Below are 23,720 nucleotides of genomic sequence, written 5' to 3' on the forward strand. Positions count from 1 at the left end.
TCACAGTGTAACAACTCACAAAGAAAATGTAGGGCCCTTCTCTGCACCAAACAGAGACCATCACACACAGTCAGAGCATAGGTTGACTTGCTAAAAATCTACCAAGGCCAGGTGTCGGGTGGTAGGGCAGCGGGTTATTTGCAGGTGGCGCAAAGCACAAGGACTGTAGTAAGGATCTTGGTTCAAGCCCCTGGCTCCTCACCTGCAGGGGAGTCACTTCACAAGCAGTGAAGCAGCTCTGCAGGTGTCTATCTCTCTCTCCTCCTGTCTTCTCCTTTCTCCATTTCTCTCCTATCCAACAATGACAAAAGTAAGAACTACAACAATAAAACAAGGGCAACAAAAGGGAATAAATATTTTTTTAAAAATCTATCAAAGCCTCAAATTGTTGTCACAGAAGGAGAGTATGCTCGTGTTTTGAGGAATATTTCAATTTCAGATAAAAGAGCTCTCTTAACCAGTGGGCGTGTGTGTGTGTGTGTGTGTGTGTGTGTGTGTGTGTGTGTGTGTAGTCCAGGTGTGGGGAACACATGAAAGGGAGGATGAGAAAAGGAGAAGCAAAGAGTGTACATGCCATCTACTTCTTCCCGGGAGGAACTGGCCTGGACAAAATAATTAAATTTTTTAAATTTCTCATACTTGTTCATACATTTAAGAAATACTAACACTGCCTGTGAGTTCATGGTTGTTGCCCAGTGGAGTTGAAAGTAAGATCCTAGGGGCCAGGAGGTAGCGCACACATAGTACAAAGCACAAGGGCCCACACACAAATCGCGGTTTGAGCTCCTGGTGCCCCAACTGCAGGGAAGTTGCCTCCGCAAGTGTCTATCTCTCTCCCTCTCTATCTTCCCCTCGCTCAGCTCTCAATTTCTCTATGTCCTATAACAAAAAGGGGGGGAAATGGCCTCAAAAGCAGTAGATATGTAATATAGGCATTGAGCCCTATCAATAACCCTGAAGGAAAAAAAAAAAAAAGTAATATTCCAATTTTAAGTGCAGCAGCCTGTCCCAATCCATCTGCATATATACTATTCTTGTCAACATGACAAGGGGTAAATCAGGGACTTCTGACTATGGCAAGATATTAATTTTTTAATGGCACTAAGAATAAGAGTTTCTTTTCTTTTTCTTATTTTATTTTTCCCTTTTGTTGCCCTTGTTTATCGTTGTTCTTATTATTGGTATTGCTGTTGTTGTTGTTGAACAGGAAAGAGATTAATCGAAAGAGGAGGAGAAGACAGAGATGGGGAGAGAAAGATAGACACCTCCAGACCTGCTTCACCACTGTGAAGCAAACCCCCTGCAGATGGGGAACCGGGGGCTTGAACCGGGATACTGATGTTGCAACATGCACTTTTTAACATGTGTGTTAAACATGCTGTGCCACCACCCAGCTCCCATTAATTAATTTCTATAGCAACAAACATTGTTGGACAACAGGATCCTGCCCTTGCTTAAGTAAACACATACACAAACACACACACACACACACACAAACACACAATGCATAAGCTGGGAGATGAATGCGTCTTATTTTTTTTGTTAAAGGATGATAGAATACAAATACCTAGACATTCAATAAATGTACTTTACCTTTCTATGAAGTAGACTGATAGTGAAACATCTACTAGGGAATTCAAAGGGTATATCGTGTGTACCCACCAAATTATCAGTTCTAAACATGATACATCTATTTACAAAAGTAGCATATGAAATACAAAGATGACAAAGACTAGAGTCCATAAAGGTCTTTGTTTCATTGGGAAACTGAATTTAGGGAACTAACGTGGGTACAGTGCACAATTTTCTCCATCCTAACATCATCTTCATTTAAATAAGCTCATATTACCAGAAATTAGCCTTCTGAGCACACACTGTCTTGCCTCACTCAGCAAAAGGCTAGTTAATGGACCTTCTCTATGATCCTGCAATTCCTCTCCTGGGATTACATGCTAAGCAACCCAACATATCCATCCAAAATGATCTGTGTATAACTATGTTCATAGCAGCACAATTTGTAATAGCCAAAACCTGTAAGCAGCCCAGGTGTCCAACAACAGATGAGAGTGACTGAGCAAGTGATGGTCTAGATACACAATGGAATACTACTCAGCTATTAAAAATAGTGATTTCACTGTTGTTAGCCCATCTTGGATGGAGCCTGAAGAAATCAAGTTAAGTGAAATGACTCAGAAAGACAAGGATGAATATGGGATGATCTCACTCTCAGGCAGAAGTTGGAAAACAAGATCAGAAGAGAAAAAAAAGTAGAACCTGAACTGGAGTTGGTGTGTTTCACCAAAGTAAAAGTCTCTGGGGTGGGTGGTGGGGACAGTACAGGTCCTGGAAAAGGATGACAGGAGACCTAGTGGGGGTTGTAATGTTACATGGAAAACTAAGAAATGTTATGCACGTACAAACTATTGTACTCACTGTCAAATGTAAAACATTAATTCCCCGATAAAGGGGGGAAAAGAGAAATAAAACTCCATTTAACATGAAAAAAAAAAAACGGGGTCAGGCAGTAGTGCAGCGGGTTAAGCAGCACATGTGGCACAAAGCGCAAGGACTGGCGTAAGGAACCTGGTTGAGCCCCCGGGTCCCCACCTGCAGGGGAGTCGTTTCTCAAATGCTGAAGCAGGTCTGCAGGTGTCTATCTTTCTCTACCCTCTCTGTCTTCCCCTCCTCTCTCCTTTTCTCTCTGTCCTATGCAACAACAAACAACATCATCAACAACAATAATAACCAAAACAAGGCTACAATAACAATAAAAAATAGGGGGGAAATGGCCTCCAGGAGCAGTGGACTCAGGGTGCAGGCACAGGGTCCCAGCAAGAACACTGGAGGCACAAATAAATAAATGAAAAAAAAACCAAACCCCTGCTTTGGATGACTCCCTGCTAATCTTGGAATCTTAATAATGAAAATCAAGCCCCTGGTCCCCACTCACAAGGAGAAAGCTTCATGAGTGGTGAAGCAGGGCTGCCATGCGACTCTCTGTCTCTTTTCTTCTCTATCTCCTCCTCGCCTCTTAATTTCTCTATTCAATAGTAAAATATTATTTTAAAAAAGATTTTCAAAAATTAGAGAAACAGCTGGTATCTTGCCACCAGGACACAAAGGAGTGTGGCTTGTCCCCTGCTCTCCCAACTATGGGCAGTGTGGGCACCACCAGGTCATGTCACTGTGATTCCCAGAGCGACCACTGGAACACCCAGGCTCAATCTGGGGTTTCCCCCTAGCCTGCCCTGGTCTTGTCAAGGTCATGTCCTAAGGAGAGCTGCTCAAGTGTGGGGGGCAGGGGCCCTCAGGGAAGTCTCTACACCCCAACACTGGGCCTGAGTGAAGGTACTTTAGGACTAGGAGATGGAGGGATGGGCCAGGAGTCCAGAAAATACTAACAGGGACCCTTGCCCAGTGTCAGTTGGAGGGGTGGGGGTGGAGTGGCCAGTCATCAGAACCCAGAGGCTGGGAGGGAGGCCCAGGATTGGAGGAGGCCAGCTGGTGATCCAGGCATGATGTCACATGGGGTCTAGGCAACCAACCCAGACACAGCACAGCCAGACCAGAGAGTCAGGGCAAGATGCAGTGCTGTGTGCCTAGATGCAGGAATAGGGGCCACCGAGGGTGCCTCGCTGAGTGCAGGTGTGCAGGACCTCGTGACTGGCTTAGTCACCAGTGGAAAAGAGTGACAGACATGCTCCCTGGAAGAAAGAGAAGGGTAACTGTGCCCCCCCCCACCCAAACGTTGTGCTCTCAAAGCCACACTGAGGCCACTGGACATGTGTGTGTGTGTCCGCCCACTGAGAGAGGACATGACTGAGAGAAGGGTTCTGGCCTCACCCCAAGTCTAGGGCTGACTAGAAACAAGGAGTGTGAGGGCACCTTTGTGGCCCGATGGGGGTCTACTGGCTACTCAAAGTGTCTATCATCCCAGGCACATGAGTAGCAGACATACAGCGGCTCAGGGGTGGCTCCCTCTGTCTCTGTCTCTGCAGATGGCCGCAGGGAACACACGGGACTTAGAGAAGGACTCGCCAGACTGCCTGAGCCCATGTGAGACCACAGGGCAGGTACCTCAGACCGGAAAAGAAGCTGAGCCCTCCCTGGAGGCATATATGGCCCTGCAAGTTTCCCAGGACAATATGGGAGTGCCTGACGCCCAGGGAAGGCGGCAGCCTCCTCCCAAACCCCCACGTAGGAACAAGGGCAGAGTCATCTGGTACTCAGGGTCCTGTCCTTACAGTGACTGGCCCCCTCTCCTAGAGGACCAACCTCAGGTCGGGCCAGGTCCCCAGGAGCCTGAAGGGGAACTGCAACCTGTGCAGCAGGTGAGCACCTGTCACTTCCTGAACCCACAGGCCCTCTCTGCCCCTGAGCCCAGGGGCACCTGAACCCCAAACAGGCCATGTGGCATGTCTCCTGCTGTCCTGGCTCTGGGTGGTGCTGGGCTGAATACAGGTCACCTCATGATTTGGGGACTCATGGGGCTTGTGACCTCATCTAAGCTTCATCTGGTGAGAGTTGATTCAAGGACAGAGATGGAAAGAGATAGAGAGACGGGAGAGAGCAAAGAGGGAAGGAAAGACACCATAGCCAAGGAGCTTCCTCCTCTGAGAGAGTCCCAGCTCCACAGCCCCCAATCCTTCCCACACCCCCACCCACACACACACACTGACAGGAAAGAAACACACTAGCCAGGAGGGCTATTTTGTTGACACCAAAGCGTCTCACAACTGACTCCTAGCAGTGACTCCCCAGTCTTATGCCACTCTGCCCATTGAAGCCTTTGTCCACACCTTGACTTCCTGGGTGTTGCTGAGGTCACAATGGCTGAGGGGTGGGCAGGAAGAATAAGGCTGAGGCCTCTGTGGTCCCCCAACAAGACTGGATGCACTGTGGGCTGAGTCGGGGCACTAAGTCCCTTGGGGGAGAAATCTACTATCAGAGCTTCTCCTTGCGGATGGCCACAGGAAAAGGGACACATGGAGGATGAGGGGTGGGAGGCCCTGGGTGAGAATCTTTCAGAGCATGTGCTACCTACCCTCCTCACAGTCAGTTATGACACGGGACCTGTTGACACTAGGGCTTACGAGGGGCACTGACTCAGTCCTTGTCTCTGAAGATGACCACGGGGGACACACTGGACACAGGGGAGGACATGCCATGTGGCCTGATTCCCCCAAATACTGAAGAGCAGATGCAGCCCACCAGCAAGGAGGCTGAGTCCCCACTGGAGGCAAGTGTGACCCTGCTGAGTCCCCAGGACAATATGGGGGCCCTGTGGCCCAGGAAATGTAGCAGCCCCCTCCCAAGCCTCCTTGCAGGAACAAGGGCTGAGTTGTCTGGTACTCGGGGTCCTGCCCTTACAGAGACTGGCTCCCTCCCCTGGAGAACAAGCCTTGGGAGTGGGAGGTGGATCCGGACCCCCGGAGTCTACAAAGGAGCTGCAACCTGTGCAGCACATGAGCACCTGTCTCTTCCTGAGCCCACAGGCCCTCTGCCACTAGGCCCTGTGAGACCTGATGCCCCGACCAGTACCCTGGCTTGTCTCCTGCTCTACTGGCTGTGGCTGGTTCTGGCTTGAACACAGACACAGGTCACTTCATGATTCTGGGCCTCATGGGGCCTGTGACCACATAAAGTTTCTCTTGAGAGAGCTGATATAAGGACAGAGATGGAAAGACACACACACACACACACACACACACACACATATAGAATGAGAGCGATATAGACAGAGTGTGTCTTCCTTCCAGGTGTCAGGAAAACCACAGATTAATTCCTAATTCTGGGGCCACAGGGTGGGTCATGCCATGTACACCTCAAAAGAGAATATCTGGGGGATGAGGGATTGGAGGACAGACAGAAAGACTCAACAGCCCTGGAGCTTCCTCCCCGGAAAGTTCAAGCTCTATCCCGCTCTCATGCACACACACAGGGCAAAGCAGCGCACTGACCAGGAGAGCTACTTTGTTGACTCCAAAGCTTTGCACAACTGACTCCTAGGAGTAACTCCTAACTCCCATGTCACTTTGCCCACTGAATCCTCTGTCCACACCCTCACTTCCTGGGATATAACACGGGATATAGATTGGATTGGGGAGTAGGGGGTGGGAAATGATGGTTCCCCCAAGGCTGAATAAGCTGTGGGCTGCATCGCGGGGTGAGAGAGATCCAAGTCTGCCATCAGAGGGTCTCCTTCCTTCAGGGGGGTGGGAACACATGGGAAGATCTGTGTGAGAGACTATGCTGGCAGAGAGAATGCTGCTGCCCTCCTCAGAGGGTCCCTCAGCTGATTATCTTTGATAAGTGGCATGTCCACACTAGGACCCATGAGGGTTAAAAACACAGGGGCTCATGAGGGGCAGAAACCCAGAGACTCGGGTTGGGGACAGTAACACCGTGACTCAGGTTGGGCTCACTGTGTCCCTGTCTCTGCAGATGAACACAGGAGACACGCAAAACACAGAGGAAGACACGCCAGGCTGCCTGACCCCTTGTGAGACCTCTGGGCCGGTGCCTCCCACCAGAAAAGAAGCTGAGCCCTCCCTGGAGGCATATATGGCCCTACAAGGTCCCCAGGACAATATGGGAGTGCCTGAGGCCCAGGGAAGGTGTCAGCCTCCTCCCAAGCCCCCACGTAGGAACAAGGGCAGAGTTATCTGGTACTCAGGGTCCTGTCATACAGTGACTGGCCCCCTCAGCGAGAGAACCAACCTGAGGGTGGACCAGGACCCCTGCAGCCTGAAGGGGAACTGCAACCCGTGCAGCAGGTGAGCACCGGTCACTTCCTGAACCCACAGGCCCTCTGCCCCTGAGCCCAGGGGCACCTGAAGCCCAGACAAGATCCTGATGTCCTGGCTCTGAGTGGTGCTGGGTTGAATACAGGTCACTTCATGATTCTGAGCCTCACTGGGCTTGTGATCACACCTAAGCTTCAACTGGAGAGAGTTGATGCAAGGACAGAGATGGAAAGAGATAGACAGATGGGAGAGCGAAAGGAGAGAGGAAAGACACCATAGCCAAGGAGCTTCCTCCTCTGGGAGAGTCCCAGCTCCACACCCCCCAACGCCTCCCACCCCACCACACACACATATACACCAAAGCAACACACTAGCCAAGAGGGCTATTTTGTTGACTCCAAAGCTTTTCACAAATGACTCCTAGCAGTGACTCCCCAGTCCTATGGCACTCTGCCCATTGAAGCCTCTGTCCACACCCTCACATCCTTGGTGTTGGTGAGGTCACAATGGCTGAGGTGTGGGCAGGGAGACTAAGGCTGAGAGCTCTGTGGTCCCCAACAAGGCTGAATACACTGTGGGCTGAGTCGGGGTGCTAAGTCCCTTTGAGAACAAATCTACTATCAGTGCTTCTCCTGTGGATGGTCACAGGAAAATGGTCATATGGAGGATGAGGGGTGGGGGGACATGGGTGAGAATCTCTCAGAGCATGTGGTGCTTGCCCGCCTCACAGTCAGCTAAGAAAGGGGACCGGGGGACACTAGGGCTTACAAGGGGCAATGACTATCTCCCTGTCTCTGCAGGTGATCATGGGGGACACACTGGACACAGGGGAGGACATGACAGGTGGCCTGAGTCCCCCTAATACCGAAGAGCAGATGCTCCCCACCAGCAAGGAAGCTGAGTGCCCGCTGGAGGCAAGTGTGGGCCTGCTGGATCCCCAGGACAATCTGAGGGCCCCAAGGCCCAGGGAAGGAAGTAGCCTCCTCCCAGGTTCCTTGCAGGCACAAGGGCACAGTTGTCTGGTACTGGGGTCCTGCTCATGGGGCTATGACCACTTATAAGCTTCTATTCAGAGAGTTATACAAGGACAGAGATGGAAAGACAGAGACAAACACAAAGATAGAAACAGAGAGAGAAGACGGAGAGAAACACACCTCAGACCTGGTGCTTCCTCCCCGGGGATGGTTCTTTTAGCGTGCATGCACATATGCACACACACACACACACACACACACGCACACTCCATATTTGTCAGCAGTGCACTAATTAGGTGAGCTGTTTTATTGGCTCTCAAGCTCTTCACAAATACATGTGACAAGTCAACCCAATGTCAGTCTGCACATTGAGGCCTCTGGCCACACCCTCACCTCCCTGGTATAGGTGAGTTGACAAAGGGGGTAACAGGAACAGGGTAGGGGCACTGGAGTCTCCACAAAGGCTGGATAGTCTGTGGGCTGAGTTGGAGTGCTAAGCCCCCATGGGGAGCAGGCTGCTGTCAGTCCTTCTCCCTCCTACAAGGGGAAAAGGGACACATGGGGAATGAGGGGTGGGGTTTCTGGTGAGAATCTTTCAGAGCCTGTGCTGCGTGCCCTTGCAGAGGGTCCCTCATCTGATTATCATTGACAAGTGACATGTCCACACTAGGACTCATGAGGGGTAGAGACACAGAGGCTCAAGAGGGGCAGTAACACTGAGACTCAGGTTGGCCTCACTGTGTCCCTGTCTCTGCAGATGAACACAGGAGACACGCAAAACACAGAGGAAGACACGCCAGGCTGCCTGACCCCTTGTGAGACCTCTGGGCCGGTGCCTCCCACCAGAAAAGAAGCTGAGCCCTCCCTGGAGGCATATATGGCCCTGCAAGGTCCCCAGGACAATATGGGAGTGCCTGAGGCCCAGGGAAGGTGTCAGCCTCCTCCCAAGCCCCCACGTAGGAAGAAGGCCAGAGTTATCTGGTACTCAGGGTCCTGTCCTTACAGTGACTGGCCCCCTCAGCGAGAGAACCAACCTGAGGGTGGGCCAGGACCCCAGCAGCCTGAAGGGGAACTGCAACCCGTGCAGCAGGTGAGCACCGGTCACTTCCTGAACCCACAGGCCCTCTGCCCCTGAGCCCAGGGGCACCTGAAGCCCAGACAAGCCACGTGGCTTGTCTCCTACTGTCCTGGCTCTGGCTGGTGCTGGGTTAAATACAGGTCCAGTCATGATTCTGGACCTCATTAGGCTTGTGACCACATCTCAGTCTCATCTGGAGAGAGTTGATTCAAGGACAGAGATGGAAAGAGACAGAGAGACGGGAGAGAGCAAAGAGGGAAGGAAAGACACCATAGCCAAGGAGCTTCCTCCTCTGGGAGAGTCCCAGCTCCCCCTCAGGCTCCCTCCCCACCCGACCCCTGTTGCTGAGGACTTATTCTGATGCAGTCTCCGGCCCCAGGTTTTTCTATGCTCCGCTAAATCCTAGAGTGCCCCCTTTCAACCAATCCTGGCCCTACACGTCACCCCTGGTTGTCGCCCAATAAAAAGCCCCCTCACCCCTCCCCTCTCTCTCTCGGCTCTCGCTCTCTGGGCTCTCGGCTCTCCCTCTCTGGGCTCTCGGCTCTCCCTCTCTGAGGTCTCGCTCCCTGCTCTCCCCCCGTGGTTGGCCATGGTCGGCTGGTTCCACGTGGTCTGAACCAAACCTCCCCCCCCATCCTATAATAAAGATCTGTGTACCCCTTTGCTCTGGACGTCCGCTCTCTTCTCCGCGGTGCAGCCCGACACCAGACCACCTCAACAACATCTGGCGCCCATCGTGTTCCGTACCCACACCACGCCCGGCCTGAGGTCTCCGAAACCGCCCAGACACAGGTAAGTGGAATCCGCCCGCTTCTGTGGCCCCGCATTTCCCTCCACCATGGGATTTTTTCCGTTTTATGAGGAGGTGTCCCAGACATTCTATCCTTCTCTCCTGGGACAGGCTTTCGATCTCACAGACGCTTTAATTTTTGCTACACCATGGGTTCTCATGGCTATATTTACTATTTTCAGGATATGTACAAGGCCTCCTGCCAAAAGGTTAAGTGACCTTGAGGCTGAGATACAGGAGTTAAAGGATATTTGCTTAGGACTTAAACACCCTAAGCAATCTGCAGTCAGCCCCCAAACCACTGCCTCCGGGCACACGTGTTCGGTTTCTCCTGCGGCAGCTTCTGCTTCCACGACCCCTCCCCCCACTGCCCCTGAAGACACGTGTTTTGCCGCTCCTTTGACCCCTCCCCCAGCTGTCCCCACAGACACGTGTTCGGCTCCTTCTGCAGACAAGTGTTCGGTCCCTTCTGTGGCAGACACGTGTTCAGTTCCTTCTGCTTCTCTGGCCCCGCCCCCCGCTTCCCGTGAGGCTTCCGGTTCTCTAGCCCCTCCCCCTGCCGTTCCGGTTTCAGCTCCGCCCCTGGCCCCTGCCGCCGCGGTTTCAGCTCCGCCTGAGGCTTCCTCGTCCCTGACCCCGCCCCCTGCTGATACGTCACCATTAAGGGACCTAGTGGCTGAGATACGAGAGCTAAAGGATGTTTTTTCAGCATTTAAGGATTTTAAACCATGTGCAGTCCACCCCGGGAGCTCCGTCCCCGTAGATATGCGTTTAGTCTCCCCTGCAGCCACTACAGCAGTTTCTACTGAACTTTCCACTTCTGTAGCTCCCTCTCCCACGCCATCGGACCAAATCCACACATTCCCGGTAAACTTGGCCCCTTCTAAACAAAACCCTCAGCCGTGGCAGCCATATTCCTCGAAGGAACTTGGAACGCTCAGGCAAGCAGTCAGGGAGGATGGTATGCACTCTCCATGGACCAAGTCCGTTTTGAGAAGCTTTTACCAGCATTTAAATATACCACAAGACTGGAAAGAACTGGCTCGTGCTGCACTCCCAGACCCACTCTATCTTCAGTGGCAGGCATGTTTCCGCGATGAGTGCTCTAGGCAATCGCAGGAAAATAGTAACAAACAGGTAGAATGGAATTCTGATGCTTTGTTTGGAGCAGGAGCTTATGAATCTGGAGCTCAGCAGGCAGAAGCCAGGTTTCCAACTGGTTATTTTGAACAGGTACGCATCTGTGCAACACAAGCATGGGAAAGGGTGACCACACCTGATGTAGATCCATCAGCTCCCATTAACTCTTTTCACCAAGGCTCTGATGAGTCATTGGCGAGCTTCATCTCAAGGGTGAAGAGAAGCTTAGAGAGAAAGGTTTATAATCCTGACGTCCGCACACTACTCCTGCGCTCTATTGTCTGGGAAGGCATGACACCACAATTCCGTCAGGTATGCCTTAATCTTAAACACCTACACCCAGATAATTGGATTCTAGCGACACAGGAACTTACATCAGGCAATTATGGGACACCCGCTACGACGCAGGTCTATGCAGTTGCCCCACGTAAGCAAAACGGGGCCTGCTTTCAGTGCGGTCGCCAAGGACATTGGCGTAACCAATGTCCTGATAAATTGCAACCATGCCTCCAGTCAGGGAAACCACGCCTCCAGCCAGAGCAACCCCGCTTTCAGTCAGGGAGCCAGAGACCACGTACTGTTTGTCCAAAATGTCGTAAGGGGTTTCATTGGAAGAGAGATTGTTGGTCCCAATTTCATAAAGATGGTTCGCCCCTGAATAGTACAAATTCGGGGCCTAAGATTTTGTGGATTACTCCTGTTTTAGAACAAGGTCACCCTTCTATGACAGTAAAGATAGGGAACATTCCTTTTAAATTTTTGATTGACACGGGGGCAGCAAAGACGATTTTAAGGCAAGAAGAGATTCCCCAAGATTGGGAACTCATCCCTGGACCCAGTTTACATGGAATAGGAGGGATGACGAGAGCATTTTACACACGAGACTCGCTTATGTGGGAAGACCCAGAAGGTTCTACTGGACACTTCCGCCCTTTGGTAGCTAATATTAGCACCAACTTACTGGGCAGAGATCTTCTGGAATGTCTTAATGTTAGGATATCCACAGACGCCTCTGCAGAGCGTAAAACTCATTCCCGCGATACCAGGTCTATTCAGCACCCCCAATACTAAATGCCACTGTTCGTAGCCAAACACCCCGCTTAAGCTGGCTTTCTAATGAGCCTGTCTGGGTGGAACAGTGGCCTTTACCTAGGGATAAGCTAAAAATTTTAAAAGAGCTCGTCCGAGAGCAGTTGTCCTTGGGACACATTCGTCATTCTCGAAGCCCATGGAATACTCCTGTCTTTGTGATTAAAAAGCGCTTGGGAAAATGGCGCCTCCTTCAAGATCTCCGTGCAGTAAATAAAACCATGCAGGTCTGGGGCTCCCCCCAAAGGGGTTTGCCTCTTGCTTCTGCAATTCCCACGGGAATTCCAATCATAGCTATTGATATACAAGATTGTTTTTTCTCTATCCCCTTGCATCCGCGAGATTGTAAACGTTTTGCCTTCTCTGTTCCGTCTATTAATAATGCCAGTCCCGCTGATAGATTTGAATGGGTGGTGCTGCCCCAGGGTATGGCCAATAGTCCTACGATTTGTCAGGAGGCTGTTAAATCTGCCCTTGTCCCATATATTCATAAGGGCCTTAATATTTTTCATTATACAGATGATATTTTAATATGGGGAAAATCAGATACAGATCTCTATGCCTTACGTGATTTTCTCATTCCTGCATTAAAGAAAAGCAACCTTAATGTAGCCCCTGAGAAGATACAGCTAATCCCTCCAATATCCTTCCTAGGTTCAGAGATTTCTCTAACGCAAATTCGTCCCTTAAAACCTAATGTTACCTTCCCTTCTAACCTTACTCTTGCTTCTTTACAAAGTTTTCTAGGAAATTTAAATTGGCTTAGGCAGTATCTCTATCTGCCCACAAGCTGCCTCCAACCACTGTTTGACCTGTTGAAAGGAAACAAACAGCCCTCTTCAAAACGTAAATTAACTCCTGAGGCCTCCTTGGCACTGGAAAGGGTTAACCAGGCCCTCCAGGACATGCACCTTGTTCGATTCTCCCCCTCCTCTCCGGTAAACCTTCTAATCTTCAACTCCACCCCCACAGTAGTAGGGGCACTGTGGCAAGACCATGGGGTTCTCGAATGGCTTCACACGCCAGTAGGAGGAGCTCCAAGACTCCTCACTGAGATAGATGCATTAGCATTCATGGTTCGCCAAGGAAGAAATAGGTCTGTGCAGGTCTTCGGGAAAGAACCGGATTTAATCATTCTGCCCTTTTCTCTCACAGATACAGAGTGGCTTATACGCCATCATTCCCGCTTTGCCATAAGCTTCGTGGGGTTTCCAGGACAAATAGATAACCATTTTCCTTCTAATAAATTGATAGCTTCTTTACCTCTTCTGCCTCTACTAGCACCTAAACTTTTCTCTCGGTATCCCATTCCCTCTGCTCCTACAATCTTTACTGATGGCGGAAAAAGGGGAGCTGCTGCCCTTATATATTACCCAGACAAACAATCTCCTAAACCTCTCTTTACTGAGCTTCCTGATAATTCCCCTCAGTACAAAGAACTTTATGCTGTTTTTCTTGCACTAAAAGCTGTACCAGAATCCTTCAACCTTTTTTCTGACAGTGTGTATACTGTTAACTTACTTCCATGGCTTGCTCGTTCGTATGTGAAAATTGATGACAACCCACTTTCCCCTCTATTGATTCAAATCGCCTCTATGCTCTGTTCTCGAACCCAACCACTGTATATTCAACACCTTCGCTCCCACAGCCCTCTTCCTGGTTCCCTGTCCGAAGGGAATGCCGCAGTTGACCGCCTTGCCTCCACAGGAACTTTCCCAGTCTCTGTCTCTGATCCTGCTAATTTTCACTCTCTAACCCATGTTAATCTTAAAGGCCTTCAAGCTCGATTCCCTGATGTTCCTGTATCACAGTTAAAACATATCCTCACTACATGCTCTTCTTGTGCAAGTCTCATAAAGACACCTGCTATCCAGACCCTTGGGGTTAATCCCCGAGGTTTAAAAGCTAATGCTATTTGGCAAATTGATGTCACCCACATACCAAACTTTGACAAACAAAAATATGTGTTTGTCTCAATTGATACCTTTTCTAAATTTATGTGGGCTACAACTCAGACAGGAGAAAGTGCTAAAAAGCTTGTAAGCCATATGCTCTCTTGTTTTGCCGTTATGGGGGTCCCATTATTTTTGAAAACAGACAATGCACCTATGTTTACAAGTAAACAATTTAAAGATTTTTGTTCCCTCTGGAATATTACTCATACCACGGGCATTCCCTACAATCCACAGGGACAAGGCATTGTCGAGAGGGCCCATCAAACTCTGAAGGCTCAACTAAATAAAGATAAAGGAGGAACATATCCCCCAAATATCCAGCTAGCAAAAGCCTTAACTACGTTAAATCTCTTTAATATTTACAATAACTCAGCCTTACCCCCTATTATTCTTCACTGGCAAACACCATCTACCCTCCCATCTATTAAGGTCAAATGGAGAGACCCACTCGATAAAGTTTGGAAAGGGCCTGACCCATTATTGACCATGGGAAGGGGTTTCGCATGCATTTTCCCTCAAAATTTCTCTAAACCTGTCTGGGTTCCTGCCCGTCATGTCCGACAATACCCGCAGGATGGCGCTGTTATTCCTGAAGAACAAGAAATAACACAAGAGGACCAGATGCAGGATACATCCCAGGATCCATAATATGGTATGGCAGAACCTACAAAAATTGGCTCACAGAGCCCTCTCTCCTACCCCTTCCCTGAATGTCTTATGTTATGAATGGTCAGTTGTGTTTTGTGAGTGAGTGTGCTGAATGACCAAAAATTTTTTGTATGACCCATCTGCTCAGAAGTACTCTAAATGTTTAAACCATTGTTACTAACATGCATTAACTCTCTAAGTAACCTGAGTCTGCTTATAGTCCAAAGTCAATTATAGTAAACCTCTAACTTGTTACAAGTTTTATTGTTTTTCACAAGTAAGTGATTACAGCTATCAAGCCTTCATATGAGGAATCATCTGTTCATACGGTAAGGTATTAAACTGTAAGAAGTTCCTCCATATCCAACCTATGTGAATTAGCAACATTCACATATTCTTGTAAACTTAACTGGTGTATCTTGTCTTGCCACCATAGGCCTGCCTTTGTCAGCCAACAATTTAAAGATGTTTCTCTTTATAACATCACCCATGCCACGGACATCCTTTACTACCCCCAAAGACAAATGGCTGTTCCCCTGGACATCACATTCACTGACTGCTTCCCTTAGACTTGAGATATGCTCCTACCTCTTCATATCAATGGATACATTCCCCCTTCCTTACCTGTATACCCTTAGTTGTGGGACCCTAGCTTGTTTTACTTCTTCTGCTCACAATAGGTCCTATAATTCTTTTTTTTCACATTTTAAATTTATTTATTAATGAGAAAGAGAGAAAGAACCAGACTCACTCTGGTACATGTGCTGCCAGGGATCGAACTCAGGACCTCATGCTTAAGAGTCCAAGGCTTTAGTCACTGCATCACCTCACGGACCACAGTCCTATAATTCTTAACAAGCTCATGGCCTTTTGCAGCAACAGATTGATGCCATAAAGATGCAACCTATACAAAGTCACTATCATAGGCTGGACATGGCAGAATATTGAGTTGCTGTGGAGGATTTGCCCCCCTCCATCAGAACGTCCACCATGTAGAGGGCTGGCTAGCCAATGACGGGTAAGAGGAAACTAGCACTGTCCAGTCAACCTAAGACAGGGCATCTGGTACTACTGGGCAAAAATGACCAGGTGTTCCAATGACGGGTAAGACGGAAGGCTGATCCCCAACCTAAGACAGGCACAGTCCACCCTGCCACAAAACAAAGTCCGCCAAACATCAAAACATGATATAAGACAGGGGGACATGTGGGGAGCCACATGTGCCCTCAAGGTTGCTATTGGCATGGCCATAGCGTTTATGTTAAAAGATAGTTCCTGGGAATCGGGTGGTGGCGCAGCGAGTTTAGCAAGAACTGGCTTGAGGATCCCAGTTTGAGCCCCCGGCTCCTCACCTGCAGGGGAATCACTTCACAGGCGGTGAAGCAGGTCTACAGGTATCTTTATCTCCCTCTGTCTTTCCCTCCTCTCTCCATTTCTCTATCCAACAACCACAATATCAGCAATAACAACAATATAATTACAACAAGAACAACTAGGGCAACAAAAGGCAAGATACAAGATACAAAAAAAAAAAAAAAAAAAAGGGATAAGATAGTTCCCGCTTCCCTACACCTTAGAGTCTTTGTTAAAAGATAAGGTCTTTTTCCCCATGAATCACCCAGGACCTTCCAGATAAACGGCTGACTACCATGACAAATAATATAAAATGTAATCATAAATGAATAGGAAAGATACATCCCCCAATACTCAGTTGGTCAAGGCACCAAACCTCTTCTTCTATAAAGCATTCAAATCAGATGCCCTGCTAACCACGAGAAGCAGATTGTTTATGTTTCTTTCACAGGAATCCCGGAAAAACCATCTTAACCCCTGCACACCCTGAAGTCACTCACTAGATGGCACGACTACCGTGGCACACCCCCCGAAACCCTAGATGTCACTCAACGCGATCTGAAGAATATGATTCGCAGACTCCAAGGACAGAACCTTTTTACTGCCTGTCTGCCTTTCCTGCTTTTGCTTTGACCTGTCACGTTTTGGCGGTTCAAGCTCACAATCTACAGAAAAGCAGAATTCCAGAGGCTGACCTTCCTCATGCAACATTTCATCCCCTGCCATTTCTCCCCCAGTCGCCTACTTTGGACTGAGACTTCTATCGGACTTGCTGGTATACCCTTTGGACACTTTAGACAATTTTACAGCAGCTTCCTTCCCTTCACGTTGCTGGTTTTTCATAGACTGATCCTGAGTAATTCATAGACTTTACAGACTGTTGCCTTGAGTACTATACAATGCCAAATAGCTCCTCTGTTTGGTGGGTCATGCCTCCCGCCTCCCCCTCATTATGTACCCTTGCCCCTTTCCCCACCCAAACAGAGAATGCTCCTTTACACACCAATCCTTCCCTTCACACCACACTGGCTTTTACTTCTCCCCTACTTATCACTTCCTATTTTGTTATGTCATTTAGGCTTATGCCCAAAAGGTTTCTGCCCCATGATAGTCTTTTATAGACTTTGTACATCTTATGCTATTACTAGGTAGAAAGATAGAAAAGATGTAGACATATTGTGAAGAGATGGTTGAGCAGGCTGCGCTTAAACCTATAAGATGAGTCTCTCCAGGTAAGTCTCTCTCTATAAAGAGGGGTTGAGCACAGGAGAACGCATAAATCTCATAAGGTTGGCAGCCATTTAAGCCTTCCCTCCTCCACAGAAAGTCCTACATCTTCCCACCCGAGCATGGCATTCCTCTAAAACATTTAAACCTGCTCCATTCCATTTTTCTTTACTGTGTCCATTTAGATATAAAGGGATAGGAGGAGATGTTGCTGAGGACTTATTCTGATGCAGTCTCCGCCCCCAGGTTTTTCTATGCTCCGCTAAATCCTAGAGTGCCCCCTTTCAACCAATCCTGGCTCCATCCCCAGGTTTTTCTATGCCCCGCTAAATCCTAGAGTGCCCCCTTTCAACCAATCCTGGCCCTACACGTCACCCCTGGTTGTCGCCCAATAAAAAGCCCCCTCACCCCTCCCCTCTCTCTCTCGGCTCTCCCTCTCTGGGCTCTCGGCTCTCCCTCTCTGGGCTCTCGGCTCTCCCTCTCTGAGGTCTCGCTCCCTGCTCTCCCCCCGTGGTTGGCCATGGTCGGCTGGTTCCACGTGGTCTGAACCAAACCTCCCCCCCCATCCTATAATAAAGATCTGTGTACCCCTTTGCTCTGGACGTCCGCTCTCTTCTCCGCGGTGCAGCCCGACACCAGACCACCTCAACAACAGACCCCCACACACCCCACCTCCCCACACACACATACACAGGAAAACAACACACTTGCCAGGAGAGAGATTTCCTTGACTCCAAAGCTTTAAACAACTGACCCCTCGCACTGTCTCCCAGTCCTATGGCACTCTGCCCACTGAAGCCTCTGTCCACACCCTCACATCCTGGGTGTTGGTGTGGTCACCATGCCAAGTGGGTGGACTTGGAGGAGAAGGCTGAGGGCTCTGTGGTCCCCCACAAGACTGGATACAATGTGGGCTCCGTCAGGGTGCTCAGTACCTTGGGAGAGAAATCTGCTATCAGTGCTTCTCCTTGCAGATGGCCACAGAGAAAGGGCCACATGGAGAAGGAGGGGTGAGGGCCCTGGGTGAGACGCTTTCAGAGTATATGCTGCCTGCCCCCCTCACAGTCAGCTATAACACGGGTCCTGTGGACACTAGAGCTTACGAGGGGCAGTGACTCTGTCTATGTCTCTACAGATGACCATGAGAAACACAAGGGAGGACATGCCAGGTGGCCTTAGTCCCCCTAACACTGAAGAGCAGATTTTCCCCAACAGCAAGGGAGCTGAGTCCCTGCTGGAGGCAAGTACAATATGGACAATTGTCCCCCAGGACAATATGGGGGCCCCAAGGCTCAGGGAAGATAGCAGCCCCCTCCCAAGCCTCCTTGCAGGAACAAGGGCTGAGCTGTCTGGTACTAGGGGTCCTGCCCTTACAGTGACTGGCTCCCTCCAGTGGAGAACAAGCCTCAGGGGGTGGGGCAGGACCCCAGGAGCCTAAAGAGGAGCTGCAACCTGTGCAGCATGTGAGCACCTGTCACTTCCTGAACCCACAGGCCCTCTGCCACTAAGCCCTGTGGGACCTGATGCCCAGACAAGCAGTGCGGCTTATCCTCTGCTCTGCAGGCTGTGGCTTTTTCTGGGCTGAACATAGGTCACTTCATGGTTGTGGGCCTCATGGGGCCATGAACACTTATAAGGTTCTATTCAGAGAGTTTATATAGCACTGAGATAGAAAGAGAGACACACAGAGAGAGAAACAGAGAGAGAGGACAGATAAAAAGACACCACAGCCCTGGAGCTTCCTCCACTGAGACGGTCCGTTGTGCACGCACACAGGGAACACACACACACACACACACACAGACAGACAGACACACACACACACACACACACACAGGTTTAAGAAGTGCACTACTTAGGTGAGCTGTTTGATTGGCTCTCAAGCTCTTCACATAGAAGTGACTCCTCAGCCCAATGTCACTCTGCCCATTGAACATCTGTCCACACCCTCCCCACCTTGGGGTGGGTGAGGTCACAACAGGGTAACAGGAGCAGGGTGGGGGCACTGGAGTCTCCCCAAAGGCTGGATAATCTGTGGGCTGAATTGGAGTGCTAAGCCCCCTTGTGGAGCAGGCTACTGTCAGTCCTTCTCCCTCCTACAGGGGGGAAAGGGACACATGGGGAATGAGGGGTGGGGTTTCTGGGTGAGAATCTTTCAGAGCATGTGCTGTCTGCCCTCCTCAGCTGATTATCTTTGACAAGTGATGTGTCCACACTAGGACTCATGAGGGGTAGAAACACAGGGGCTCAGGAGGGGCAGAAACACAGAGACTCAGGTTGGGCTCACTGTGTCCCTGTCTCTGCAGATGAACACAGGGGACACGCAGGACACTGAGGGGGACACACCAGGTGACCTGAGCCCATTTGACACTAAGAAGCAGATACCCCCCACCAGCAAGGAAGCTGAGCCCTCCCTGGAGGCATCACTGCTGGGTGCCCAGGACAATATGGGAGCCCCCGAGGTCCAGGGAAGGTGGCAGCCCCCTCTGAAGGCCACATGCAGGAACAAGGGCAGAGTCATCTGGGACCCGGGATCCTGCACTCACAGTGACTGGTCACCTCCCTTGGAGGACAGGCGTCAGGAGAGGCCAGGTCAAAAGGAGCCTGAAAAGGAGCTGCAGAGCAGGCAGCAGGTGAGCACTTCCTGAGCACACAGGCCCTCTGCCTCTGGGCCCAGGGGGACCTGAACCCCAGGCAGTAAACTCGCAGCCTCAGGCTGAGCTTCCTGGGTCCCTGTCTCCGCAGATGACCTCAGGGGACAAGGAGGATGCAGAGGGGGGCATACCACGTTGTCTGTGCCCTTGTGAAACCATCAGGAAAATACCCCACATCACCATGGATGCTGAGCACCACCCCTTCAAGGCCAGTATGGCCCTGCTGGGTCCTCAGGATGAGACACTCAAGGCCCAGAGAACGTGGCAGCCCACCACCAAGTCCCCACACGGGAACAAGGGCAGAGTCACTTGGTTCCAGGCAGAGGAGCTTCTGAGGCTGGCCCAGGACACCCAGTGCCCCAGCACTCCACTCCACAACATTCAGCTGGCTCTGCTCAGGGGTGAGATGTGGGGCTTACTGGAGCACACAGGGTGGGAGGCTCTCAGAGGAACTGAGCTGGAGTTGTGTCACAGAGACTCATCCTGACCCCTCAGGATAAATGGGACAGTCCTAGAGGGGGGCAGTCAGTGCTCTGAAAGCTGGGGGTGTGGGGGTGCTGAGTCAGCAAGGGCAGCACCTGGGCAAGGCTGACCTCTGACCCTCTCCTCTGCAGAGTGCCCCCCTGCTCCTGAGCTGCCAATTCTGGCTGTGGCCCCAGAGCCACCCCCCATGGAAGTTGCCCCCCCATCTGAAGAGGTCTGCTGCCTGTGGTTCATTCAAATTCTACTTTACCTCTTGTGGAACTTGGTGTTCTCTTAATGCGGTCTGAATAAAGTGTTGTTCTATGGACCTGGGTGCTGGTAGTCACAAGCCACCATGCTCCACTCCACACAGAGTCACAGAATATTCCATGACACTGCTGATCCCAAAAGGAGCCTCTGAGTCTAGAGCAACACACCCACTCCTGTCTCCCTAGACCCTCCTCCATCAGCCCCCTGACCTGCTGAAAGGCTGACCCAGCCCAGCCTCACTGCTCTCTGAATTCCACACACCTCTTCTGTCCACTCCCCTGAGGAACAGCCTGGTCCTGCTTGGGGATAGAGGTGGGCAGTCTGCAGAGTGGCTGCTCTCCAGGAGCACAGAGCTGTCCTTTTCAGGGAGCACCTCAGGTCCTCAGAGACCTGGAGTGGCTCCATGGGGGAGCAGCCCCATGGTTACAGTGCCTGGGGATGTGACCTCAGGGCGGTCACTGTAGCACACAGAGGGGCCACAGGAGGGGCTGGGAGTGCAGAGTTTTTGCAAGGCCAGCCATCAAACCTCCCCACTGCCGCCCCCCTCCACCAGTAAGCGGCCTGCTGGTTGGCACCCTCACATCACTGCACCGAGTCCAGTCAGTGGGCAGGTCATCTCATGAGGCAGCTGGGAGGCCAGGACAGGACTTGTGTAACCACTCCTGCACCCCATCCTTGGCCCCTGGGGGGACTCCTATCTTCTGGGCCCTGTGGCCTCCAGGAGATGAGCTGTCACCTCTCAGGACACTGTCACCTCCTAGCAGGAGGAAGTCCTCACTCAGCCCTGCTGCCTGCTCTCAGCTAAGTTAGAACATTATTCCTTTCCCTCCATGTGACCCCAGTTGACCCCAGCCACCATGGGATGGTTGGGACTGCCACATGTAGGTGCGGTCACCATGGGTCTGGACTTGTGGGAAGGGGTCATTGGAACCTCACAGTGTAACAACTCACAAAGAAAATGTAGGGCCCTTCTCTGCACCAAACAGAGACCATCACACACAGTCAGAGCATAGGTTGACTTGCTAAAAATCTACCAAGGCCAGGTGTCGGGTGGTAGGGCAGCGGGTTATTTGCAGGTGGCGCAATGCAAGGACTGTAGCAAGGATCTTGGTTCAAGCCCCTGACTCCCCACCTGCAGGGGAGTCACTTCACAAGCAGTGAAGCAGCTCTGCAGGTGTCTATCTCTCTCTCCTCCTGTCTTCTCCTTTCTCCATTTCTCTCCTATCCAACAATGACAAAAGTAAGAACTACAACAATAAAACAAGGGCAACAAAAGGGAATAAATATTTTTTTAAAAATCTATCAAAGCCTCAAATTGTTGTCACAGAAGGAAAATATGCTCATGTTTTGAGGAATATTCCAATTTCAGATAAAAGAGCTCTCTTAACCAGTGGGCTGGTGTGTGTGTGTGTGTGTGTGTGTGTGTGCGTGCGTGTGTGTGTGTGTGTGTGTGTAGTCCAGGTGTGGGGAACACATGAAAGGGAGGATGAGAAAAGGAGAAGCAAAGAGTGTACATGCCATCTACTTCTTCCCGGGAGGAACTGGCCTGGACAAAATAATTAAATTTTTTAAATTTCTCATACTTGTTCATACATTTAAGAAATACTAATACTGCCTGTGAGTCATGGTTGTTGCCCAGTGGAGTTGAAAGTAAGATCCTAGGGGCCAGGAGGTAGCGCACACATAGTACAAAGCACAAGGGCCCACACATGAATCCCAGTTTGAGCTCCTGGTTCCCATCTGCAGGGAGGTTGCCTTACAAACGATGAAGCAGGTCTGCAAGTGTCTATCTCTCTCCCTCTCTATCTTCCCCTCGCTCAGCTCTCCATTTCTCTATGTCCTATAAAAAAATTGAAAAAATGGCCTCAAAAGCAGTGGATTTGTAGTGTAGGCACGAGCCCTAACAATAACCCTGGAAGCAAAAAAAAAAAAACAAGAAAGTAATATTCCTATTTCTTAGTGCAGTAGCCTGTCCCAATCCATCTGCATACATACTGTTCTTGTCAATATGACAAGGGGTAAATCAGGGACTTCTGACTATGGCAAGATAATAATTTTTTAAATGGCACTAAGAATAAGAGTTTCTTTTCTTTTTCTTATTTTATTTTTCCCTTTTTTTGCCCTTGTTTATCGTTTTCTTATTGTTATTGCTGTCGTTGTTGTTGAATAGGACAGAGACAAATCAAGAGAGGAGGAGAAGACAGAGATGGGGAGAAAAAGATAGACACCTACAGACCTGCTTCACCACTTGCAGCTGGGGAGCTGGGTTCTTGAACCAGGATACTGATGTCGTTCCATGAGCTTTTTACCATGTGCACTTAACCTGCTGCAACACCACCCAGCTCCCATTAATTAATTTCTCTAGCGACAAACATTGTTGACTAACAGGATCCAGCCCTTGTTTCAGTACACACATACACTCTCACACACAATGCATAAGCTGGGAGATGAATGCTTATTTTTTTTGTTAAAGGATGACAGAATACAAATACCCAGACATTCAATAAATGGGCTTTATCTTTCTATGAATTGGACTGATTGTTAAACATCTACTAGGGAATTCAAAGGGTATCGTGTGTACCCACCAAATTATCAGTTCTAATCATGATACATCTATTTACAAAACTAGCATATGAAATACAAAGATGACAAAGACTAGAGTCCATAAAGGTCTTTGATTCACTGGGAATATGAATTTAGGGAACTAACGTGGGTACAATGCACAATTTTCTCCATCCTAATATCATCTTCAGTTTAAATAAGCTCATATTATCAGAAATTAGCCTCCTTGCACAAACTGTCTTGCCTCACTCTGCAAAAAAAAAAAAAAAAAAAAAGTCCTGGAGTCTCTTGTATGTGTGATTTCAGCAGTCTGGGCTGACTTTTTTTCCAAGGAGAGAGAGAGAAAGAAGGAGGGCAGAGAGAGAGACAGTGAGAATAAATAGATGGGGGAAAGACATCATAACCAGTAGAGCTTTCCCTAGTGCCATAGTATTTCTGGTGGTGTGCCAGGGGCTTAAACCTGGGCCAAATACTTTAACGATAACTCTTTAGTCACTATCAGGCCACCCCATCAACTGGGGCCCTAGTCGTGGAGTCCTGAGATTCCCAAACAGACTTGATGAGCCTAGACCTCAAATAAATCCCTCTCTCCATTATTACTGGTCATCTCTATCAAGAAGAACAAAATAGACCCCTTTGTGGGCCCCCATAGGACCTTGCCCTTAACCTGGATCAACAATGGTAGAGAATGTTCCATCCTCCTGAGGGAGGATGGACAACATACTCTGTGCTACACCTGAGGAAGATGGGTCGATACTGGGGCATATGGAAT

General features: G+C 49.8%; 1 protein-coding gene across 1 annotated transcript in view; it reads right to left on the minus strand.

The window, feature by feature from the left end:
- The window catches only part of MOCOS (molybdenum cofactor sulfurase), a 116,464-nt gene that overhangs the window by 21,006 nt on the left and 71,738 nt on the right, over positions 1-23,720 (minus strand). The window contains exons 15-18 of the mRNA XM_060173720.1: positions 19,333-19,354; positions 16,368-16,386; positions 13,529-13,554; positions 5,542-5,557 (exon numbers count right to left, since the gene is read on the minus strand). Coding sequence (XP_060029703.1) covers positions 5,542-5,557; positions 13,529-13,554; positions 16,368-16,386; positions 19,333-19,354 — 83 coding nt within the window. The remainder of the gene's footprint in view (positions 1-5,541; positions 5,558-13,528; positions 13,555-16,367; positions 16,387-19,332; positions 19,355-23,720) is intronic.

This window comes from Erinaceus europaeus, chromosome 15, assembly GCF_950295315.1.
Source record: "Erinaceus europaeus chromosome 15, mEriEur2.1, whole genome shotgun sequence".
In the NCBI taxonomy this organism is placed as follows: Eukaryota; Metazoa; Chordata; class Mammalia; order Eulipotyphla; family Erinaceidae; genus Erinaceus; species Erinaceus europaeus.